At 49.0% G+C, this 23,725-nt stretch overlaps 1 protein-coding gene across 1 annotated transcript in view; it reads left to right on the top strand.

Moving 5' to 3' along the window:
• Nucleotides 1-23,725, top strand: part of XXYLT1 (xyloside xylosyltransferase 1) — a 161,777-nt gene that overhangs the window by 83,301 nt on the left and 54,751 nt on the right. The window contains exon 3 of the mRNA XM_079765753.1: nt 2,870-3,002. Within this exon, the coding sequence (XP_079621879.1) occupies nt 2,870-3,002 (133 nt within the window). The remainder of the gene's footprint in view (nt 1-2,869; nt 3,003-23,725) is intronic.

The raw sequence follows: 23,725 nt of genomic DNA, 5'->3' as shown, positions 1-23,725 counted from the left end.
CCACCAGCCAATCAGGGCGCATATGCAAATTAACCCCAATCCAAGATGGCTACAGCCACAGAGAGCAAGGTTTCCCAGGTAACAGAGGAAGCCAAGCTTCCCATAGCCGTTGCAGGCCTAAGCCTCCACTCAAGCTACAAAGTTTCAATTATAGAAGGTAAACAAATTCAAACAAATGGCAGCAGAATGGAGCTTGAGAGAGCAGGCCAGGGTTGCCGGCGGCAACAGGGGAAGCAAAGCTTTCCGCACACCCTGGCCGGGCTCACCCGCTTAAGGCTACAAAGTTTCAATTGTAGAAGGTGAATTAACTGCCACAGAAATGGCTGCCAGAGCCCCAGGCTTGGCTCCGCTCCAGGCTACAAAGTTTCAATTGTAGAAGGAAAATAAATTCCACATACCAGGGCCTCCCCTTGGGTTGCCAGGGGGCGTGGCCGGCCTGCAAACCACCACAGGCCCCTCACTCAGGCCGCCCCACACCCCAAGGGAACCCCACCCTGATCAGGGACACCCTTCAGGGCAAACCAGCTGGCCCCCACCCGTGCACCAGGCCTCTATCCTATCTAATAAAAGAGTAATATACAGATTGATCATCACTGCAACACACAATATAGCTGCCCCCATGTGGTCAAAGATCCTGCCCCCATGTGGACACAAGATGGCCACCACAAGATGGTCAGCAGGAGAAGGCAGTTGGGAGGCACCCAGCCTGCAAGGGAGCGCAGTTGTGAGGGACCAGGCCTGCAAGGGAGGGCAGTTGAGAGGGACCAGGCTTGCAAGGGAGGGCAGTTGGAGGTGATCAACCCTGCAGGAGAGGGCAGTTAGGGGTGACCAGGCTGGCAGAGGAGGGAAGTTGGGGGCAAACAGGCTGGCAGCAGAGTGGTTAGGGGATGATCAGGCTGGCAGGCAGAAGCGGTTAGGGGCAATCAGGAAGGCAGGCAAGCAAGCAGTTGGGAGCCAGCAGTCCTGAATTGTGAGAGGGATGTCCGACTGCCCGTTTAGGCCCGATCCCGGTGGGATCGGGCCTAAACCGGCAGTCGGACATCCCTCCAGGAATCCCAGATTGGAGAGGGTACAGGCTGGGCTGAGGGACAACCCCCTGCCATGCACGAATTTCGTGCACCGGGCTTCTAGTATATATATATATTTCTATTGATTTCAGAGAGGAAGGGAGAGGGAGAGAGAGATAGAAACATCAATGATGAAAGAGAATCACTGATCGGCTGCCTCCTGCACCCCCCCCCCCCCACTAGGTATTGAGCCCACAACCTGTGCATGTGCCCTGATTGAGAATTGAACCATAACCTACTGGTTCCTAGGTCGATGCTCAACCACTGAGCCACGCCAGTTGGGCACCTCCTATAACTTTTTTCTTTTTCAGGAAACTCATGTAGAATGTCAACTCATGTTTTGTTTCTGCATCACAAAGGAAAATAGAGTGAGGAACAAATGAATCAGTTTTTCTTAAATAGTAAGCTGTGATTTCTTCATAAACTAATTTAGAGAATGGCCCTTAAATTCCACAAACATTCCTCAGTGTTTACGGGATCCTAAGCCCTGTACTGAGTGAATGGAGGCTGAGACACCAAAGATGGGGCGTCTGTCTTCAGAGGGCGTCTGGGGGCAGCCTGTCCTCAGGCAGCTGGGGCCTCTGCCGGGGGCAGATGCCAAAAGGCTGGTGAAGAGCCAGGCGGGAGCCCTGATGCCCCAGATGGTGGTGGTGCTGCATCCCCTCTCCATGCTGCCCACACATCGAGGGCCAGCATGTTAAGTTGTCCTAGTCTGCCTCAGGCCTCCCTCTGCAAGTCTCCCACTCTCCAAGCCCTGGGCCCCTGTAGCCTCCACAGCTGGTGTAGGTGACATTTCCCACCGTTGTCCCATCTTCTTGGCATCTCAGCCTCACCGGGCACATTGTATTGTTCCCACGTCAACCAATGAAAAACTAAGATTCAGAGAAGTGAAATAATTCCCCCAGGGTTACAAAATTCCGCAGCAGCAGAGCTGCACCTTATGCTCATGTGGTCTGATTCCCGTTAGGCCTTCTCCTTGGTACCAAGGACTGCTATCTCTCTTCATCATTTAACCCCAAGCACCCCCTCTTTGGAGCTCCCACAGTCCCTCTTCCATTTCATGTCAGCATCAGTTCCTCCCTCCCTCCCTGATTTTAGTCACCTGCGTGTCTCTCCTTGAGGGCTGGGTCCTTGAGGGCTTGACACATGTTTAGGTGTCCAGTCCCCTCCTGATACCCACAGCATAGGGGCGGGGCTCAGACAGGATGCGAGAATGAACTTGGCCAACACCCCCCGCCTCCCTTCTTGCTCCTGAGTTATCTGGAGGCAGCGGAAGCAAACAGCTCTTCCGTGCCAGGTCATTGTGAGACTCGCTTTGTCTGACTTGATACGTGTTTAGGTTTCCAGAACGTACTTATGAGAGCTTAAGACAAAACAGTTCTTACCCCTCTCTCCCGTGGGTCATATACCACCTGTGCCCCAAAGAGCAACACCTGTATGCTTTCAGTTTTAAGTAGGGTGTCCATAAAATGTCAGATGTGTTTGAGAATGAAACGGTGCGCTGTTGACAATTACACCAGGACAGTAGGCCTTAACTGGAGCATGTGGTCACCTGGGTTAAAATAAAATGTGTCTCCAATTGGAAGGAAAGATATGGGACATTTGTTTCTGGAGACTTCTGGTCTTGCGGAGCGGGTTGCTGGCAAAGGAAGGCCCTTTGTCTCCAGCACCAACTTTGCATCTTCAGGGACAGCAAGACTAACCCAGAACCCCATTCTGCACCTTCCACTCATTTTCTATAAATAGCCACGCCTCCCAGGATGTATGTCTGTGTCTTATTGTTGTCTTTTTCTTTCCTCCAGAGATCCTGCAGATAATACAGCTGGACCTAGACCTAAAGTACAAGACCAACATCCGGGAATTGTTCGAGGAGTTTGACAATTTCCTGCCAGGCGCCGTCATTGGCATCGCGAGAGAGATGCAGCCGGTGTACAGGTGCGTGGAGGCTGGGGCGCCTCCAGGGCCCCTCCTCACCCTTCACCCCCCTCTCCTGCCACTCGTGGCCGACTGGGATTAATCAGTGTGCAGTCTTTCTGCACTTAATCTCTTTGGGACCCATTAGTGGTTATTACTTACAGTTAACAGTATGGGCAGGTGTGTACGCTCCAGACTGGAGATGCCATCTCATTCTTTTGGGGGAGTTTGGAAAGCTCAATCGTTTTAGTTGTTGGTTCTGGTTAAGCTCAGGATTTTAAAACCTTGGGCTTTGTGTTCCAGAGGAGGTGTTAGGATCGAGCTTTAACTTGCCAGTCTGGTGATGGATGAGGCTTTCTCGGCCTCTGAGTCACCAGGGGCTGCTCCTCTGTATGAGCGGGTGGGCTTCCCAGTGTCTTGTGGGGAGGCAAAGGCAGCACAGCTTTGGAACAGAGGTTGGCATTGCGTAGTTGAGGTGAAGAGTGTGTTCTGCGTGATGCAGTGTTTTATTGTCAAGTGTACGTTACAGAGCAACTCCAGCACCTGAGGACCAGGGGACATGTTCAGGAATACTCGTGCAGCATTGTTTGTAGTCGCCAAACACTGAAAACAATGTAAATGTCCATGGACAGCAGAAAGGATAAATAAACTATATCCATGCAATTGAATACTATAGAGAAACAAAGCGAGCAAACAGTGAGTAGCTATAGTGACCTGTACACTGATGGACAAAACTGAACTGCGATCTTCAGGGATGCACACACAAATAGTAAAAATGATAGAAACAATGATTCCTAAAAGCCAGATGGTGGTTACCTCTGGAGGGACCGGGAGCGGGGGTGTGTGATGGGGACATGGGTGGGGATTGCCTCGATTGCTGCAGTCCTTTAGTTCCCTGCCTGGTGGCTGTGCATGTGTTGGCATGTATGTTTTTGTGTGTAATATATCTTTTACAATTGAAAAAAAAAAAACATGGCGGAAAACTAGAAGCACCTCCAGGTTTCTGTTAACAACTAGGCCCATGGGCCTGGGTCCAGAGGGTTCCATGTTGCTGTCTGTTCCTCCTCTGGGCAGAGCCACAGCTGACCCAGAGCCGAGCTGCCTGGAGCTGGGATTTCTCTGTCCCCTGGGCTGCCTGCTCTTTATTCTCCGCGCAGACCCGCATGCTGCCTCCCTTTGGACATTCTTGGAGCGAGGCCCAGTCCTCGGAGCTCTGCAGACAACTGGTGACTAAGAGCAGTCGTTTCTCCTAGGCGGGAGGGGAAGAAGGGACAGCTTCAGCTTGGTGGTGGCCATTAGCAAGACCCCGATCACATCACAGGGGATTCCTGCCAGGCCTCTGAAGGAGCTGATAACTCCTGGGCCTTGGGCTGTTCTACTGGACATAGTCCTCTCACACGTTGCCCTGGAGTCACTGTCTTATGTCTGGGGTCTTGATTTAAGGAAAGGAGGTGATGGAAGGAGCGCTGAACGGGGAGTCCCCAGGCCCCTGTGGCTGTCCCGGCTCTGCCACCAGCTCTGGGGACTGTGATCCCAGCTCTCCTGACCCCACCATCCCCGTGGCCTTTCCTCTGTCCTGAAGGTCTGGTCTGCTGGGGAGCTCCTCACAGTTCGCAGGGGCCAGTGTCCCTGGAGTGAACACACCAGGCTCAGGATCGAATGCAGCTGGAGCAGTGAGCCCTGCTTTGAAATCTTCTGTGCAATACAAATGGAAACCTGATCACACTGAGCTTAAATTGGCCAGAATTTATGTATTCTGTAGATCTGGGATTTTATAAACTGTGAAAAGTAAATTGATTTAATTGTCTGGCCTTCTCAAAAGCAATCTCTGAACGATGTTAGATCCAAAATGAAATTGAGTGTTTCTCACCTTCAGAGTCTTTAACGAGGTGAGCCCTCTGCTGCAGGACTGCTGGGGAGTCCAAAGAGGCCCCGCTTGCAGGGCTCACACTCACACTCACACTCAACACAAAAGGAAACCTCCTTGCACGCTTCCCTCTCCCGCTCCCCTCTCCCCCTGCTGGAATGTTTCTAATGGCCCTTAATTAAGTCTCCAGATGACTGCCCTGGCCTAATCTGCACTACCCTGGCCCAGGTAATTGCCATTGAATGTCCTGCAGGTGGGAATGGTTGGGTGCTGGCTGGGGCAGGCAGGGAATGGAGTATGGCTCTTGGCCCTCTTCCACAAGAAAACTGGAGACTCCTCTGTGGCCCGAAAGACCACGTGTTAAGTTGTCTGCTGCTCTGGAGCCTGTGTCTGGCTGTGTGTGTTGAGGGGGAGGGGGTGAGGAATGGGAGAAGAAAGAGGGGGGAATAGAAAGGGAGTAAGTGGTCAGTACCCAAGCAAGGACAGACAGAGCTGGGCCCTTCTCGTGAGCAGGCAGTCTCAGCCCCTGTGCCCTTGGACTTGGCCATCACAGCTTGTGGGGAAACCCTGCCCGGCCCCGCCCACCTCTGCAGGTGCTTGGGTGCTGGCCACCCCCTGAATACTCCTGAGAAACTGGCAGCTGTCTGACAGCCGTGCGCTCTCCCTAAGTGATGGTGCGTGAGGCCGCCAAGTCCTTTTCTGTCATAAGTGGAGTCTGCTAGCTTCTATGAAGAGAAAGGCAATTTTAGAAGCAAACAAAACAAAACAGCACTAAAGCAAAACTTGGACAGATTAACTGAGTTCATTTTGATCTGGAAATTCACTAAGCAGAAATAAATTTGGATCTCCTCAGCGGTGTTATTTTTATAGTCACTTGTCCGACAGTTACTCTACTTCAAAAGGGCACAGATTAAGTCATTTTTATGGCGTTTCCCCTCTATTGTGTGCTGTGAGTGTTAGAAGCTTGGAGGGGGTGGGGGGAAAGTATTTCCCACTGTCCATTTGACAAATAACTTTCTTTACTGTTTTTTTTAACCAAATGTACACCAAACCGACTATGTTCTTTGGAAAATGATAGATCATGGGATGCTGGGATAGAGGATACTTTTCTTAAAATTTGGGTCTCTGTTGAGAGTGTTGAATCAAATATCCCAGGACCTTCCTCATCTGAAACCTGGGAAGCAGTGGTCATTCTGAGTAAAACATTGCCCTTCCTTTCTTGACGTTTTCTCTCCCTTTGTGTCAGGGAACTAGAACACAGTCAGGTCCTGGCTGGTGATGTGTTTTATTGGGGTGAGTGGCCCAGAGGAGAAAAGGGTCTGGTGGTCTCTCCGTTCGTAGAATGGTCTCTGTAAGTAGACAGTTGTACTTTGTAAATATGTGTTAGTCCAGGATGCCATTTTGAATTGGCTTCTTATGAATGTGTTGTCGGTGGAAATCAGGCTGTGCCACGGGATCTCCAGGGAAGCAGGGAGACTGTGGTGTGGCGGGATTTATTTGTGATGCCAAATCAAAGGAGCTCCCCTCATAGGTTTCCAATGTCCTGTCTCCATCTGTCCTGCCATAGAAAAAAATCCAACCTTGTCTTCATCGAGGCTAATACACAGGGCAGTGTCCAGAGATTCTGTTTCCTACTGAAGCTTAGTGCTTTGGAGCCCGTGTGGTCTGTTGTAGGCCCCAGGTGGCCTAGATCACATGGATGCTTATGCAGAGAACATGCTAACGAATGTGGCCATTGTGTTACTAGTGGGGGGAAAGTGAGAGAGAGAGAGAGAGAGAGAGAGAGAGAGAGAGAGAGAGAGCTTCTTTGTTCCCCTGGGTTTTTTGTTTGTTTGTTTGTTTTAATAATCTTGGGCTTGGGAAGAACCAGGAATTTTTTCAAAATAACCAATCAACTTCCCAAGCTTTGGCGGGCTTCTGATGGGTCCACCCCCTAGCCAGTGATTCCTTTCCCACGTTAGACAGACAGGCCTCTGTGGTCCAGCACCTCCCCCTGTGCCATTTTGACTTCTATTGTGCATGTGCTTAATCCTGTATGGGAGGGGTGTTAAATCCTTGGCGGTCAAGCAAACAGGCTCGTGCTCCCGAAGCCCATTGGGCTCAACAATGTCTGACTTCCTTTGCTTCCTTCCTTCTATTACTATCTGACTAACTTCAGTAACAACTGCATTGGAAGACGAAAGAAAACTGTCGGACCCTCTTTATGTACAGCCTGTAGCAATTATAAAGCAGTAAAGCAGCTGTATGGAGAAGAAATAGCACTCAGGTTGTACCGAGAAGCCACTGGATTATGGTCCTGGCTTTTATGAATTATCCACGGGATGCTTTACAAGTCACTTGATCTCTGATCATGTTTTCTTTTATCTGTAAGGGGAATAAATATATTCTGTGTAATGCAAAGAATCACCAGAAAATTCAAATGTAATAACACCCATGAAAGCTTCTGGGGTAAAGGGACCCTTAGTGAAGAGGCTTCCCTCCCTCCCTCCTGTAATCCTCACAGTTCCTTCTTATGTTTTCCTTTCCAGATGTTTTGTTCTTCTGGGAACCTCCTGTTCTACCCTACCCCCAACCATGTAGATGCCAGCATGTCAAACTCGCAGCCCGCATGCGGCCCACAATGAATATTTTTTCGGCCCAGCCAATATAATAATGTGAGCAGTTATTTACAGTTATGAAGGGAAATAGGTCTCCTGTCAGATCCAGAATTACTGGCATTCACCTTGGGTCAATTTTGAAAGTAATCACTGCGAACAAGATTTCCCCCGAAGTAAGAAAGATAGTAGCAGAGGAGAGATGCCAAGTGTCAGGAAGAAAACATTAATTTTATCATTGCTCTTGTTTTTTTTTTTTTTTGTATACTACACTTTTCGGGATAGACCTACGTTTCTATGAAAATTGGAGCTTTTGTTTTTTTGCAGCCCACATAAACTTAAACCTTGTTTATTTGGCCCGGGTTAGCCTTTGAGTTTGACATGCTTGATGTAGGGCCACCAGTGAAAATATGGGACAGCCAGTTAAATTGAATTTCAGATAAACAACAAAAGTTGTTTTGTATATGTCCCAAATATTGCATGGGGACATCCTTACCGTATACAATACAATTATTTGTTGCTTAAATGAAATTTAAATTTAACTGGGCGTCCTGTTTTTTATTTGGCTAAATCTGACAGCCCTACCCCTACCTAAGAGTTGAAATCTCTTTAGCAGAAGCAAGTGATGTGGCTTTTCTAGAAGATCCTTGAGTAAGCAGGAACAAAGGGCACCGAAGTGGGGCTTGTGAGGGAAGTGGGTGAGAGTGAGGAGTGGGAGGCACCGATCAAAGTCTCCGAGAGGTGACATGAGGGTCACACTGTGCAGGAGCTGGAGGCCTGCCTGTGGCTTGGGGTGGTCACTGGGGCTAGGAAGCCTGGCAGTGGCTTAGATTCAGGCTGCAGGGCTCTTGTTGAGCTGGGAGTTGGGGGTGGGGGTGGGGGCAGAGAGAGAGGATGGGAGGGAAGGGAGGGATGGAGAGATAACATCAGAGGTGTGTGTGTAATCACGAGAGAGAATGTGTGTCGGAGTGAGTGTGTGTGTTGAGGAGCTGGGGTCACAGCGCTTGGTTTGGTCACTGTGTCCCAGAGCTGGCCACCTGAGGAGCTGCTGAATGGGAGCTGTGTTGGTGGGGGCCTTGGGCTTCCGGTTCATTCTCTCGTGGCTCCACAGGCCAGCTGTGTGCTGGTTGGAGCTCAAACCCATGGTGAGGGGAAGCAGCAGGCGAATCCTGTCAGCTGCTGATAAGGCACCACGAGGCAGGAATTCGCTTTTGTGTTAGGTATGTTAATAGTGTCCACTCTTTCACCTTTTAGGTCACGTGGTTTTTATTGGCAGCATTTGTGCCAGCCTAGCCTCCTTCCAGATGCTTGGAATGCAAATGTCCGGTTTATCTGCAGGCTGCTTTATCCATTCCTAGGACTGGCGAAGGGCTCTCAGGGGAATTCCGGGGGAAGTGAGGACTACCACAGAGGGAGGAGGGGGATGGATTGATACCGCCTGTCACTCATATCTGTGTGACCTTGGACAAGTCTTCCGACCTCTCTAAACTTCAGTTTCTTTAGCTGAGAAACAGGTGATAGCGCTATATAACTATATAGGCAGAAGTAATTGGAGGATTAATTTAGACAATGTGTTTACAGTGCCTGGCCCAGAGCAGGACTGCCTAGTGTTGGTGGCAATTGTACCCAGTCCCAGCTCCACCACTTATTAATTCTGTGACCGTAGAGAAGTCACTTATTAACCTCTGAGTTCGTTTCTGTATACTATGTAAAATTGGAGCTACTGATAACGTCGCATAATTAGTGCTGATATTTTGACTCTTCCGCATCTGAACTCCCTTCCTATGTTTGAAGAATTCCCTGACAGGAGCCTTCCTCCCTTTGTGGAGGGCAAAAAGGCTGGATGAATACTTTATTTCCTGGACTCCTGCAGCCAGGGTGTTGGTGCAGTGTTACCCTTCCTCCCTCCTTCCCTCCCTTCCCTGAGGAAAACACCATCATGAATTTAGCCTTTATGCAGGCTGGTTTTTATATTTTTAGTACATATCCTAAGGTATTTACAAAACAGAACTGCCAGTGTTACAAAGAGAAAACAAGTGGCCCAGGATTCTGGCTGGGAGCTTTAAAAGCCCTTTATTATTAGAAACCAAGAGCTCAGAGGAGGGGAGTACTGTCAGTCAGGTGGTGTGGAGGGAGGTGCACAGAGTATAAGCAATGGAAAATTTCCAACATAGTAAGGTATATGGGTGCTTCACTATTATAATATACTAGTGGCCCGGTGCATGAAATTCATTCATGGAGGGGGGGTGTCCTTCAGCTCGGCCTGCACCCTCTCCAATCTGGGACCCCTTGGGGGATGTCCGACTCCCAGTTTAGGCCCAATCCCCGTGGCATCCCTCTTGCAATCTGGGACCGCTGGCTCCTAACTGCTTGCCTGCCTGATCGCCCCTAACCATTCTGCCTTCTGGCCTGATCGCCCCCAAGTGCCCCCTGCCTCCCCATTGGCCTGATCACCCTCAACTGCCCTCCCCTCCTGGCCTGATCGCCTCTAACCGCCTCTGCCTCAGCCCTGCCACCATGGCTTTGTCCGGAAGGATGTCTGGAAGGTCTCCCGGAAGGTCTCTTAGTCTAATTAGCATATTGCCCTTTTATTAATATAGATTCTTGGAGCTTCAATAACGATCAACCCCTGGCCAACCTTGTTTCATCTCTGCTCCACCCACTTCCCATCCCACTTCCATTATTTTTAAACAAGTTCCAGACAGTATACCATTTCATCTGTAAATGTCATTTTTAATCCCTTCTCTTTAAAAAAAAAAAAAAAAAGTCCAGCTACCATTGCTGGGTTTGGAGCTGAGGAGTGCTGTGTGAACGCATGGTGTCATGTCTTCCTCAGGTTCCTCAGGCTGGTGTCAGTTGTTGTGAGGGAGGAAAATAGTCAGACGTGGCTCTAACGTCCAGCCATCCCGAATTCTCCATCTCTCTCCAGACTGTCTCTTGTCAGGATAATAATGTCCTACTCTGGTCTGGAAGGCTTTCTAGTCAGTATAAATTCAGGTCTGTTGTTCATCATGCATGAGCTCTACTTGGTAAGAGAACCCGACTGTCACCATCATTTCAGGATGAGTAAGTGGAGGACTTGAAAGTAGCAGATTTTCTTCTTCCCTCTGACACCTGAGGATGAATTTATTGGCTCTTATTCCTGTGGGCGTTTTTTTTTTTTTTTAAATTAACCAAGATTGAACCTGTCCATTTCAATTAGAGTTAAAACTGAGTGGGAGAGAGAAAAGCCTGTCACCTTTGAACAGAGTGACTGATAAAGAAGCCCAGTATTCCTTCACTCCCTGGGAGTTAGGAGCCTGGGCTGACTGTGTTTGTTCAGCCTCTGCAGCCTGGAGGCAGTGATTGAGCCCCTAAGGAATTACTAATGAAAGAGGAGAGAAATACCTGCCCAGTGGTAGAGATAAAAATATCTACCCCGAGGTTGTCATGTTTTAGTGACACCATTGGGAAACTGTTTTAAAAGGAAAACGCTGTCTACGGAAGAACCCAAGTGGAATTGTGTTTCTGTTCATGTAGTTGTTCCCTGTCTGTGGTTGGACCCCGGGGAAGCTGTGAACTCGCTGATGCCTTCAGAAGGCCGGGGGCCTCAGGGAGGCTGTGGAAGACCGTGCTGAGGTCCTGGTGAATGTGTGAGGAGCTCCCTTGTCTGAAAACACAGCTCACTCCAGTTCTCTTGTCCTCCTGCACATTATGATTGCTTTGGCTCTACTGAATCAGGAACAAAAGGCCCATCACATGGTACCTGACACAGGTGTCTCTTGAAAGAATGAGTGAGGAAATGGATGAGTGTTGAATACATGAAGGAACAAATGCTGAATCCCAGGATGCTTCCTCAACAGTGTGTTGGCCAAACATTAAGGAAGGTCCATAGTCCCATCACCGGTGTTCTTACAGAAATTGCTTTCACACTTTTTGAAAACAATCTGTGGGAAACATTGTTATTCTCGGTTTTTATTGTGTTCACCGTGTGTGTGCATCACAGGATTAGGTGCTTTGAGGAATTACGACGATAAGAAAGAATGGCTCTTGCTTTCAATGAGATTATAATGTGGGGGAGAGAGGGCAGATAAAATTCAGTAAAGACACAAATGCCAAAGGTGCAGACACACCCAGTCTATTGCTACCAGGTGTACCAGTTAATAATGCGATTTTGTAATTAAAGAAAACATGATAATTTCAAGAGAAATATCAAAAGTGCTTTATTCAAAGTAATGTCCATCGCTAGCTACACATTTCCCCCATCTTTCAGGTAATTTGTGGATACCGTCCCAATAGAACTTTTCTTGTTTTGAGGCAAACCATTCAGAGACCCAAATTTCCACTTCTTCGTACGTTTTGAAGTGCTGCTCAGAAAGTGCGTGTGCCATCGATCGGAACAAGTGGTCATCTGAAGGAGCAAGGTCTGGTGAATACGTTGGGTGGGTTAATACGTCCCAGGCAAGATCTTTTAACATGTCTTTAACTGGTTTTGAAGTGTGTGATGGTGCGTCATCGTGAAGCAAAATTACTTTGCCGTGACTTCTGGCCCATTCTAGTCGTTTCACGATCAAAGTGTGGTTCAAATTGATTATTGTTGGTAGCAATCAGTATTAACAGTTTCACCTGTTTTTAGAAACTCATAATACACCACACCTTCTTGATCCCACCAAACATAGAGCATTGTCTTCTTTCTGAAGCGATTTGGCCTTGCAGTCGATGTTGAGGTTGACCTGGATCAACCGATGATTTTGTATGTTTGGGATTCTCAAAATAAATCCACTTTTCATCGACAGTCACAATTCGATGCAAAAAAGACTTTCCTTCATGCCATTGAAGCAACATTTTACTGATGACTTTTCGGTTTTCCATTTGTCTTTCGTTCAATTGATGTGGCACCCGTTTTCCTTTCTTTAAAATCTTTCCCACTGCTTGTAAATGATCGGAAATTGTTTGCTGAGCAACGTTTAATCTTTCTGAAAGTTGTTTTTGAGTTTGACATGCATCTTCATCCAGTAATGCTTGTAATTGTTGGTATTCAAACTTTATCAGTTGACATGGACATTCTTTGTCTTTAACATCGAAATCATCATTTTTAAAGCATTTAAACCAGCCTTCACAAGTATCTTGAGATGGAGCATGTTCACCATAAGCTTCCCGAAGTATACGAGAACTTTCAGCAGCACTTTTCTTCAAAATAATGAATTAAAACTTCCTGCAAATGCTCTTTTTTTTGGCACGAAATTCGACATTTTTAAAAATACATTTTTATTTATTTCAGAGAAGAAGGAAGAGGGAGAGAGAGATAGAAACATCAATGACAAGAGAGAATCATTGATCGGCTGCCTCCTGCACACCCCCCATTGGTGATTGAGCCCACAACCCAGGCTTTTGCCCTTGACCAGAATTGAACCTGGGAACCTTTAGTCTATCCACCGAACCAAACCAGCAAGGGCGAAATTCGACATTTTTAAGCGTAAAAATATCTATGATGTTAACACCTTCAGCAAATTTGACATACGAAATTTTGAAGCTTGTTGTCAATACAACAAAATAGCATACATATTAAATCACATATATATCAACATATGTGTAACTCCATTTATTGAAAAAAAAAAATCCACATTATAAACCGGTACAACTGGTATTTGGAGATTCCTCTGGATGAGCCACGATGATGCTGTAACAGGCGTCCTCAAACTACGGCCCGCGGGCCACATGCAGGTGTTTTTGCCGTTTTGTTTTTTTACTTCAAAATAAGATATGTGCAGTGTGCATAGGAATTTGTTCATAGTTTTTTTTTTAAACTATAGTCCGGCTCTCTAACAGTCTGAGGGACAGTGAACTGGCCCCCTGTTTAAAAAGTTTGAGGACCCCTGCAACTGGACAATCAATGGGTCCGGGCGGCCTGTCACTACTTGAGCCAATGAAGCAGAGACAGGGTTGAATGATATATGAGCGTTTATTCCAATACTGCCGGCAGTATGGGAGAGCAGCAGGTCATTCACAAAAATCTACTCTGAACCGCCTCCCCCCCCCCTTCATAAGCCAGCTGTTTATATTGGGTAGAAAGACAAAGGTTACATGGGGAAGTAGGCAAAAGGGTATGCCAAATGGGCAGTTAACAGGTAATGCAGGCTGGAGATTTGCAAAGGCCTGTGGGTATGCAAAGGCTGGGGGTCTTCAAAGAGCTGGTGATATGAAAAGGGCTGGCAGCTGTGATTTCTGCAACAAGGTTGTGACTCTTTCCATGATACTCGGCAGCTCCCAGATGGGGAGGATGGGCTGCATTTCCAGGTGAGCTCCCAGGTCCCACATGCAACTTCCAGCTAGATTAGAATGTGCCGTCTTTAATCAGAACAAAACAATCACGGTTAACAGAGCATGATTAATATTTCTTGCAATTATAGCTGGTCCCCAGTCTTCTATTTCTGCCCCCTCACCTAACAATGCTTGGCTGTAGGAACTGTCAACTTCACTGCGGGGCCCACATCACCCTCAGTTTAATATTCTGCCTTCAGAACTTTAAGAAGTGTGTAAGCCAGGCTGTTGTCTTTCCTTTGGAAGGTTTTTTTGGAAGGGTGGTGGGATTCGCTGTGCAGACATACCCTCCAGGATGGACCTGGCTCTGTGCCCAAAGAGAAAACTCACTCAGTGGGCGTTTGCTGCGGGCCTGGCTGAGCAGTAGAAAGAAACTGGAGCCGGTTCTCTAGAAGCCCGCGGCCTTGTTGGGGTGGGGGGGGGGGGGGCAACTCCCCTGGTTGCTCCCTGGAGGTGGGCCTGGGCAGGTGCTCCAAATGAGGCACAGCAAAGGGTGACGGGCCTGGGAGGACTGTCCTGGTTTGCATTGCTCTAACTTGTTTCTTTTGCCAAATAAACAGCGCACAGAGAGAACCTCATTTACAGTCTAGGCAGCAAAAAAGACTTACCTATAAACATCTCCCCGGGGGAAAACAAAATAGCATAGTTGAATCACATGGGGCATATGTACAAGAGGGATTTTCTGTGACAGTGTGTGGAAAGGACTGAGTTCAGCATGACTGGCCCCGTGTGAGGGGAATTTCAATATGCTTCATGGCCGCCTCTGGTACACATTTCAGCCACATGACTGCATTTCTGCAGGTGATTAAGCGAAATGGATATGCAGTCCCCAGGCGCTCTGCTCCCAGGTTAGCAGCAGAATTGGTTGTTGCAGAAAAATCAAGTTTTCAAACTGGACTTGAGTTAGAAATAAACCTTACTTCTTACTCCTGCATTGGGTGACTTCTTTTTTAAAAAATTATATTTTTACTAGAGGCCCGGAACATGAAATTAGTGCACTGGTGGTGGTGGGGGGGGGTGTCCCTCAGCCCAGCCTGCACCCTGTCCAATCTGGGACCACTTGGAGGATGTCCAACTGCCGGTTTAGGCCTGATCCCTCTCACAATCTGGGACTGCTGGCTCCCAACCACTCTCACAATCTGGGACTGCTGGCTTCCAACCACTCGCCTGCCTGCCAGCCTGATCGATGCCTAACTGCTCCCCTGCCGGCCCAATTGCCCCCAATGCCCTCCCCTGCCAGCCTGGTCACCCCTAACTGCCCTCCCCTGCAGGCCTGGTCCCCCCCCCCAACTGCCCTCCCCTGAAGGCCTGGTTCCCCCCAACTGCCCTCCCCTGAAGGCCCAGTCCCCCCAACTGCCCTCCCCTGCAGGCCCAGTTGCCCCCAACTGCCCTCCCCTGCAGGCCCGGTCCCCCACAATTGCCCTCCCCTACAGGCCCGGTCGCCCCTAACTGCCCTCCCCTGCTGGCCATCTTGTGGCAGCCATCTTTGACCACATCGGGGAGGCCATCTTGTACAAGGGTGTGAGGGTCAATTTGCATATTACCTCTTTATTATATAGGATTGATTTCAGAGAGAGGGAGAGAGAGATAGAAACATCAATGATGAGAGAAAATCATTGATTAGCTGCCTCCTGCATCCCCTCCTCCCCGCACTGGCGACCGAGCCCACAACCCGGGCATGTGCCCTAACCAGGAATAGAACCGCGACCTCCTGGTTCATAGGTCCATACTCAGCCACTGAGCCACACTGGCCGGGCTGGGTGACTTCTTTAAATGAGCCATTGACTATTGGTCAGAGAGAACTCCTATGATCTTCTGTTGTGGGGGGCGGGGTGAAGAATTGACACCCTGCCAAAACCGGTTTGGCTCAGTGGATAGAGCGTCGGTCTGCGGACTGGAAGGTCCCAGGTTCGATTCCGGTCAAGGGCATGTACATTGGTTGCGGGCACATCCCCCGGTGGGGGGTGTGCAGGAGGCAGCTGGTCGATGTCTCTCTCTCATTGATGTTTCTGACTCTCTGTCCCTCTCCCTTCCTCTCTGTGAAAAATCAATAAAATATATTAAAAAAAAAAAAAGAATTGACACCCAACATCAAGGATCCCTTAGGAATGGTTTGATCCAGGCCTTCCCAGGTGTCTCTGTCCTAGAGACTTTCCTATCACTATCTGTAAAAGAGGAAGCATATTTAGGAGTATTATTAGTACGTAATAACTCATCTGGACAGTTGCTGCATCCCTGCCTCTACAGACAAGCACTCAGTATGAGGCCAGCCAGTGCTGATGGACCTTAAGGAATGTGAACTCATAGAGACGCTCATGGGGCCTCGGTACTGTCAGTCAGTGTGGAGTGAGGTGCCAATACTAGTACTTTTGGCTGGTTCTCTGGTTCCACTGGATCTGCTTGGTCCTATAAGGAAACAATGTCTCCCTTAATAAAATCAAGCTCAGTATCTGCAGAGTATAAGCAAGGGAAACCCTTTCCCTAACTGCCTAGGCCCACCTTATCTCCACTGACTTAAGAACCCTGAACTTAGGACTGTAAAGAAGGCACTATAATTGTAACTCTCTGCTTGGTTCTGGAGTGAATAAGACTTTTGTGTTCATCATAATGTAGCTGCAGTTCACTGGTGTCCAGCTTTCTGGGAGCCTGGAAGATAGTGTGTAAGCAAGGAAAAGCCATAAAGGTGAGCATGTTATTCAGAAGGAAGAACACAGGGGAGGCACCCCCATTTCCTCTGCCTGTTCCTTCCTGCCAAGACGTCAGCAGGGTTTGGGAAGAGTGCAGTGTGGTTTTGGTCTTCCAGGCGTCCTCTCTACTCACTCCTCACATCTTTTCAACTCCTGTCAAAGGCAAAAGGCATCATATAGATGATCCAGCAATACACTTTCGAATAAAAGGAGTAGAGAGAGAATTTGAGGCCTTGTTGGTGCAGAGGAGACTGAAATGGCCTTCCAGAATCTGGGAGAGATTTGTGGGTGAAATAAAATATCTGGATTGCACGTGATTAGCTACAGCCAACTGCACAGACCAGACAAGAGGAGCCCCAGTCCCCAGTCCACGCACTGTATTACATTCAAGATCAGATGGTTATTCTATAAAAAACATTAACATGAAAGATCATCCAGTTAGGCTCTCAAAAGGAGAAGGGATGACCCAGTAACATAACATTGTTACAGGCACAAGAAGAGGCCATCTGTGATTCAGAAACTCAGGATGCTGCCTGGAGCAGTTTAATTTCAAGTAAATGCCTCCGGGAAATAATACAAGATTTTAAAGATTTAAAAATGAATTGTGAAAGAGAAGGAAGGAAATCAATTGATTGAAAACCCATCTATGTCCTGGTTCTTGACTGCTGAGTCTGATGTTTTTATTTTGCATGAATATGAGCCCAGTGTTGCCAGATTTTCTCTCCCCCCTTTTTTTCCCCCCCAAGAGAAGCCAGAAATCTATGTTGTTAATATAAAAGCTCCTGATTTTTAAATATTGACAAGCCAACAGTCTGCTGGCTGAACAAAACACAATGGTGCACCGATTTCAGCCCGAGAATTGCTGGGTTGAGATTTAGGGTTTAAAAGTTTATTGAGGCAAGCCCTGACTGGGTAGTTCATTTGGTTAGTGTTGTCCCCATATGTGAAGGTTTTGGGTCCGATCCCCAGTCAGGGTACATACAAGTATCAACCAGTGAATGCATAAATAAGTGGAACAACAAATCAATGTCTCTCTCCCCCTCCCCCCATTTCTCTCTCTCTCTCTAAAATCAATTTTAAAAAATGTTTATTAGAGGCTCTCCCTCCCCCCATTTCTCTCTCTCTCTAAAATCAATTTTAAAAAATGTTTACTAGAGGCAAAAACAAACCAAATGCTTCCACCAGTTGGCCTGGCCCTTTTGAAGGCTTTGGTTGGTTGGTCCTTGGATGCTGACGGTGACAGTTTTGGGATGCTCAAACTTTGTTTTCTCAAATGTTTTCTTTCATTAACTAAGTAGTTGATTTTTATTGGTAACTTAAAATTCCATCAAATGTTTTTCTAATGAACCTCACATTTACCTAATAACATGTTCAGGCCAAGCGTAATTCTTGTCCAGAAATGTAACTTTGGAAGAAAAGAAAGAGTCGGCAACCACTTTAACTTTATCAGAGTCGGCAACTACTTTAACTTTAATGTGTATAAGAACATCTTTGAACTACTCACAGTGTCTGAAGCTGCTCTGGGGAGATTGAAGGTCTAGACAGGGAGGGAAGTAGGGAGAGAAACCAAAGGGAAGAGGGAAGGAGCAGGGAGAGGCCGGGTAGAGACATGGCAGTTGTATGTTAACAGCTGCTGGTTTCCCCATCCTGTCTGTTCAGTGCTGCCACCTAACAAGCCAGGGCAGTGCTGGACGAACGGAGACCTGGCGTGCTTATGGGGCCTCCGTGTTACTGGATCATCTATATGATGCCTTCCGCCTTTGACAGGAGCTGAAAAGAGGTGAGATGTGAGTGGAGAGGTGGCCTGGAAGACCACGCCCACAGCCCCAGACCTTGCTGTCTGCTCAGGCCTGGCCTGGGGACGTCGTTAATGACATGCAGTGGCCTCTTTGCTGGCCCATCTCTCCCTGGTCTAAGCGTCACAGATGTTTGTATTTTTCCTGGATAATTAATTGGTTTCTCCTTCTGTACAACTGACTAGATGTCCTTTTTTGGTTCAGTTGTCTAATAGAAAATTTAGGGCCAAACATGTGGTACACCTGTAGCAAGCTTATGGCTCTTTATAGGATACGTTTGGGCATCTTTGCTGGCCAGGGTAAGTTCCTTTTGGATGAAAATGGGAACTAAAATGTAAAGGAAAGGAGAGAAGGAGGAAAAGAAGGTGTATGCAGTCTGAATTAGGTCCTGCCACTTAAAACTCCATTTTCTAGATCTGCCCACCTGTAGTAATTAAAGATAAACATGAGAAATAGTCCTGGGAGGATGTACAATATGGGTGGGGTGACCACTTAATGTTACTATGAATTTATTATTAAGTTAGAACACTTTTGAGTGTGAAGGAGGAATGCTATTAATAACCACACCAGGACCACAACTGTAAACCAGGACTGTCCTGAGCCACCCGTCACGTGATCACCCTCAGCTCCAGGTGGCAATGCAGGGAAGGGTGAGGAAGGAATGATGCAGGGGAAGGCAGCTATGAAAGGCTGAGGTATTTAGGGTTTGAAATACTGCTGAGGTTGGCAGTATTTGGATCTATCTGCTAGAAACGAGAGGAGTGTTGGGTCATTGTTGGCTGGAGTTTGGCTTTTGACCGAACTTTCAAGGTGCACAGTAAAAGTGTCCCGTCTCCATAAATGCATCTTCCCAAGCCTGCCCTGCACGTCTCCCGGTCGCCCACGTCAGCTCATGGGCTGTGTGTGATCAGGCCCTGGGCTGAGTAGGATTAGGCTTTCTCTGTTGGATGGTGCGAATGCTACATAGAGACTATGATGTGCTTATTTCAAGAGCTAACCACTGGGATCTGGCCATCATTCCACAGAGAGGGAATCAAGGGAAAGAAGCGGAGGTGAGGTAGTTGCCTTTCAAAAGTGTAAATGCTTTGTTTTCACCATTGATTTTTGGCTGGTCTCAAAAACTCCCCCAAGCTGCTTCTGCTGTGCATTAGCCACACTTCAGAACCCCACAGGACTGCACCCTTTCAGCCTGTGACCACAAGAGGCTGACTTGTGTGTCTTCGTGCACCCAGAGGGCCTGCAGGTATTCTGCAGGGAAGGCTCTCCTCCCTGGACGGGTGGAAAATGTTGTCTGTGCCTCCTGGATGGGCTTATACTGTGTCTGGAGCAGAATTTCCAGAAGCTGAGAGGGGTCCTTGTCTGGGAGACACCAGCAGGGGCTGTAGGTGAAGGCAGCACAGCCCGACTCTGGGAGGGGAATGGAATGGAAACCCAGACCCCGCTGTGGATACACCCCTGTGGCCTGGCCCTGGAATTACCCGAGGTAAAGACGACCTCAGGAAATAAACATGAGCTGGGCCTCAGTCCTGGGTGCATTTTTGGGAGGTGGTCCCTGTCCTCTTATCTCAGCACATCTGCGATTATCCAAGCTGTTACTTTAACAGCTCAGCTGTTATGAACTACCCTGGGTATCCTGGCTGGCATGGCTCAGTGGTTAAGCCTCAACCTATGAACCAGGAGGTCACTATTCGATTCCCAGGCAGGGCACATGCCCAGGTTGTGGGCTCGATCCCCAATAGGGGGCATGCAGAAGGCAGATGGCCAAAAAAACAAACAAACAAAAAAACCCCATATATATATATCTTCTATATAATAAAAGCCTAGGTGGTGCCACGCCCTCACATGACAGCATCACAAGATGGCCACCACAGATGGCCGCCACAAGATGGCTGGCAGGGGAGGGCACTTGGAGGCAAGATCAGGCCAGAAGGAGAGGGCAGTGGGGCAACCATGCCAGCAGGGGAAGGCAGTTGGGGGTGACCAGGCCTGCAGGGGGGGGCAGTAAGGGGCAACTAGGCCAGTGGAGGGGGGGGGCAGTCAGGGGTGACCAGGCCAGCGGAGGGGGCACTTAGGGGTGACCAGGCTGGTGGAGGGGGGGACAGTTGGGGTGACCAGGCCAGCAGGGGGGGAGCAGTTAGGGGTGACCAGGCCAGTGGAGGGGGCAGTTAGGGGCAACCAGGCCGGCGGGGGGGACAGTGGGGGAGACCAGGCCAGCAGGGGGGGGCAGTTGGAGGCCACTAGGCCACCAGAGGGGAGCAGTTGGGGGTGACCAGGCCCGAAGGGGGTGCAGTAAGGGGTGACCAGGCTGGCAGGGGGGCAGTTGGGGGCAACCAGGCCAGCAGGGGGGCAGTTAGGGGTGATCAGGCCCGCAGGCAGAGGCGGTTAGGGGTGATCAGGCTGGCAGGGGGGCAGTTAGGGGTGATCAGGCAGGCAAGCAGGTAAGCAGTTAGGAGCCAGCGGTCCCAGATTGTGAGAGGGATGTCCGACTGCCAGTTTAGGCCCGATCCCTGGCAGTCGGACATCCCCCGATGGATCCTGGATTGGAGAGGGTGCAGGCTGAGCTGAGGGGACCCCCTCCCCGTGCATGAATTTCGTGCACTGGGCCTCTAGTATTTATGTAAAAGAATTCCCCAGGTATTTATTGGGGACCTACTCTGTGCTAGGCTTATTAAACAGTCCACAGGCCAAGCCCTCAAGAACATAACAGTCTGGAGGGTGGGCCCACCTGCAGCTGAGGGTCTGAGCACCCTATAAAAGAGTCTGTGGCCACACTCCCAAAACTAGTGGCACCTTCAGACCTTGCTTCCTTCCCGCTGCTCATGCTGGGGGCCTGGTCCCCTCTCCATCACTTCACACCATTTTCTGCCCCTTAGAAGCCATTGCCTTTCCAGCAACTCAGGTGTGTGCTGTGAGCTTCTCATTGCAGCTTCCCTGCTCCTGCCAATGGTTAGAACAGTGCTGCAGTCCCTTTGGCGTGAACCGTGCTCAGTGTTTGCAGATTGGTTTTACATTTGCTCCTCATACTAATTCAGCAAAGTAGGAAGGCAGGTCGTTTTATCCCCATTTTGCAGAAGAGTCTGGGGTAGGTGAGATTTGCCCAGGGTCATTCGGTCACTTGATCAGGACTAGAACTCGGGTCCTGGCCTCAATGCCCTGCCTGACCTCTGTGCATCGGAGATCCCAGGTGGGTGATTCCTAGAACCTGCCCTCTATCTCCTGATGGTAAAACAGCAGATCTGGAGAGGTTTTGCAGCCTCATACCCAGCCACTCCACAGCTTGGGTTACTGAGTCTCCTTTTGGGGGGATTTACAGCATATACTTACTTGTGTGCTAAAGACAATCACAGTCTTTCTCAGTTTTTTTGTTTTTAAAGCATTTAGGAGACCTGCATGCTTATGTTGGCATTGAAGACCCATGCAAACTGTCCTCCCACCTCCATCCACAGATGGATTTCTGCTCAAACCCGTGTGGGTCCCTCCCGCAAATTGGTTTCTGTCACTTTTCCTCACAGCACAGTGACGTCCCTGGTGATGCTACGATGAGTGTGTGATTAAAGGACGTTGTGGATGGCTGCTCTCAGGCTGTTTCTTGGGGCTTTTGCTCACTGGGGAGTCTCAGTGGTGCAGGTTTTGGTGTGAATTGTGTCCAGTCAGGCCACTCGCAGCTTTTACACCAGAGAGGGCATGCTTTTATAGTTACTAGAGGGTGTGGGCTTCATTTTGTGTGTGTGTGTGTATGTCTTCAACTTGACTTGGATTAAAACTTCTCTTACCATATAAAAGCATTAGAGTAATTCCTCCCTCCCTCCCTCCCTCCCTCCCTCCCTCCCTCCCTCCCTCCCTCCCTCCCTCCCTCTCTCTCTCCCTTTATTCTTCCTTCCATCTGCCCATCTTCCATCCCCCATCTGAGGTAATAGGAAAGATTTACTGTGGGTGCCATTGGTAAGTTTCAATATCTATTCCTTAACTTACAGGAATCCATTCTGCTCTTTATTGCCAAAGCAGCCTGTTGTTTCCATGGGTCTCACCTCCTGGTGTGAGGCCTAGGCTGTGTGCAGAGCCAGCCCGAGTCTCCTGGGAGGTGTGGGGCTGCTCAGTGTGTGTCCGCTCTTGGACATTGAAACCGCCCATACTTCGCCTCCCTCCCTCCCTCTCCTTGCTGTGTCTTTCCTCTCACTGAAGTGGTTCACAAGCATCCCTCATCCTGCCGAATGACTTTGTTGATGAGAGGATGGAGAGACAGACCTGGATGGCTTGAGTCAAGTCACTTCCCATCTGCCTTGGTGTCCTCCTTTATAAAACGAGAAACTGAAATGTCTTTCCTAACGCTAACAGACAGCTATAGATTTATTAATATCATGACAATCTCAGGAACAGGAGAGACATCTGATGACATCTTTTCTCATGGAATCACCCCTACAGCATCTCTGACTTATCGGGTCTCAGCTGGGTTGCTTCCTACAATGCAGACCTCTCCACTTCACAGCAGCCCATCATTTTCTTGTTGGACAAGTTCATTGGAATGTTTTTCTGTATATTACATAAAAAGGGGGGAAAAGGGCTTCCCTGTGGTTTCTACCCATTGCCCACTTCTATATACTCGGGCCACACGGCACATGTGCGTCCTGTTCCCCTTCCTGTGAAGCCCTTCAGATATTCAGATACGTAGGGATGCTCTCATTTCCTCCGAGTCCTTTTTGATCTGGGCTAACAGCCCTTCCCTCACACACACACCCCTTCTCCCGCCACCAAGGAAGGACATTCCACTTCGGAAGGCCAGCAGGTTGGAGTACGGGTAGAAAGCCTTCCCTTTCCGAGTTTGGTGCTAGGAGGCAGGAAGGAGGCCTCTCTGGAGCAAAGCTGTGTGGACACACATTTCTTACCTGGGAAGCCAGGGTCCCAGTTTGTGGAAGGCCCCTCCAGCCTCCTGCGGGCTGTCCTTGTCCATTGCAGGGACACCAGTTGTGCAGACTCCCAGACACAGAGCCCCCTTGCCTGAGCCTTGGCCTGTGCACACAGCTCAGCTCAGGGGCATGCTCTAAGGCAGGGGTCCTCAAACTTTTTAAACTGGGGGCCAGTTCACTGTCCCTCAGACTGTTGGAGAGCCGGACTATAGTTCAAAACAAAAACCAAAAAACTATGAACAAATTCCTATGCACACTGCTAAGTCGGCTGCTAAGCAGGACAGGCAGCGGCGGCAAAAACACCCTGCGGGCCGGATAAATGTCCTCGGCGGGCCGCACGTGGCCCGCGGGCCGTAGTTTGAGGACCCCTGCGAGTCTAAGGTCAGTGCAGTGACCAGCAAGGGGCATGCTCTTGTTCTAGGTACAGGCACCAGCGAGGTTTCCAGGATGTCTGGGGCCGCTGGAGCAGAAAGGCACAGAAGACAGCTTTGGGACCGTCAGTGTGTGGATGAAATGTTTGAGTTTGCTGGGAGCCGCCTGGAGGATCCCTGAAAGCAGGGATGCAGGGACTTCCCAAGATCTGGCTGCAGATCACA

Source organism: Cnephaeus nilssonii (genome assembly GCF_951640355.1).
Source record: "Cnephaeus nilssonii genome assembly, chromosome: 3".
Lineage (NCBI taxonomy): Eukaryota > Metazoa > Chordata > Mammalia > Chiroptera > Vespertilionidae > Cnephaeus > Cnephaeus nilssonii.
This window is presented reverse-complemented; position numbering and strand designations above follow the sequence as displayed.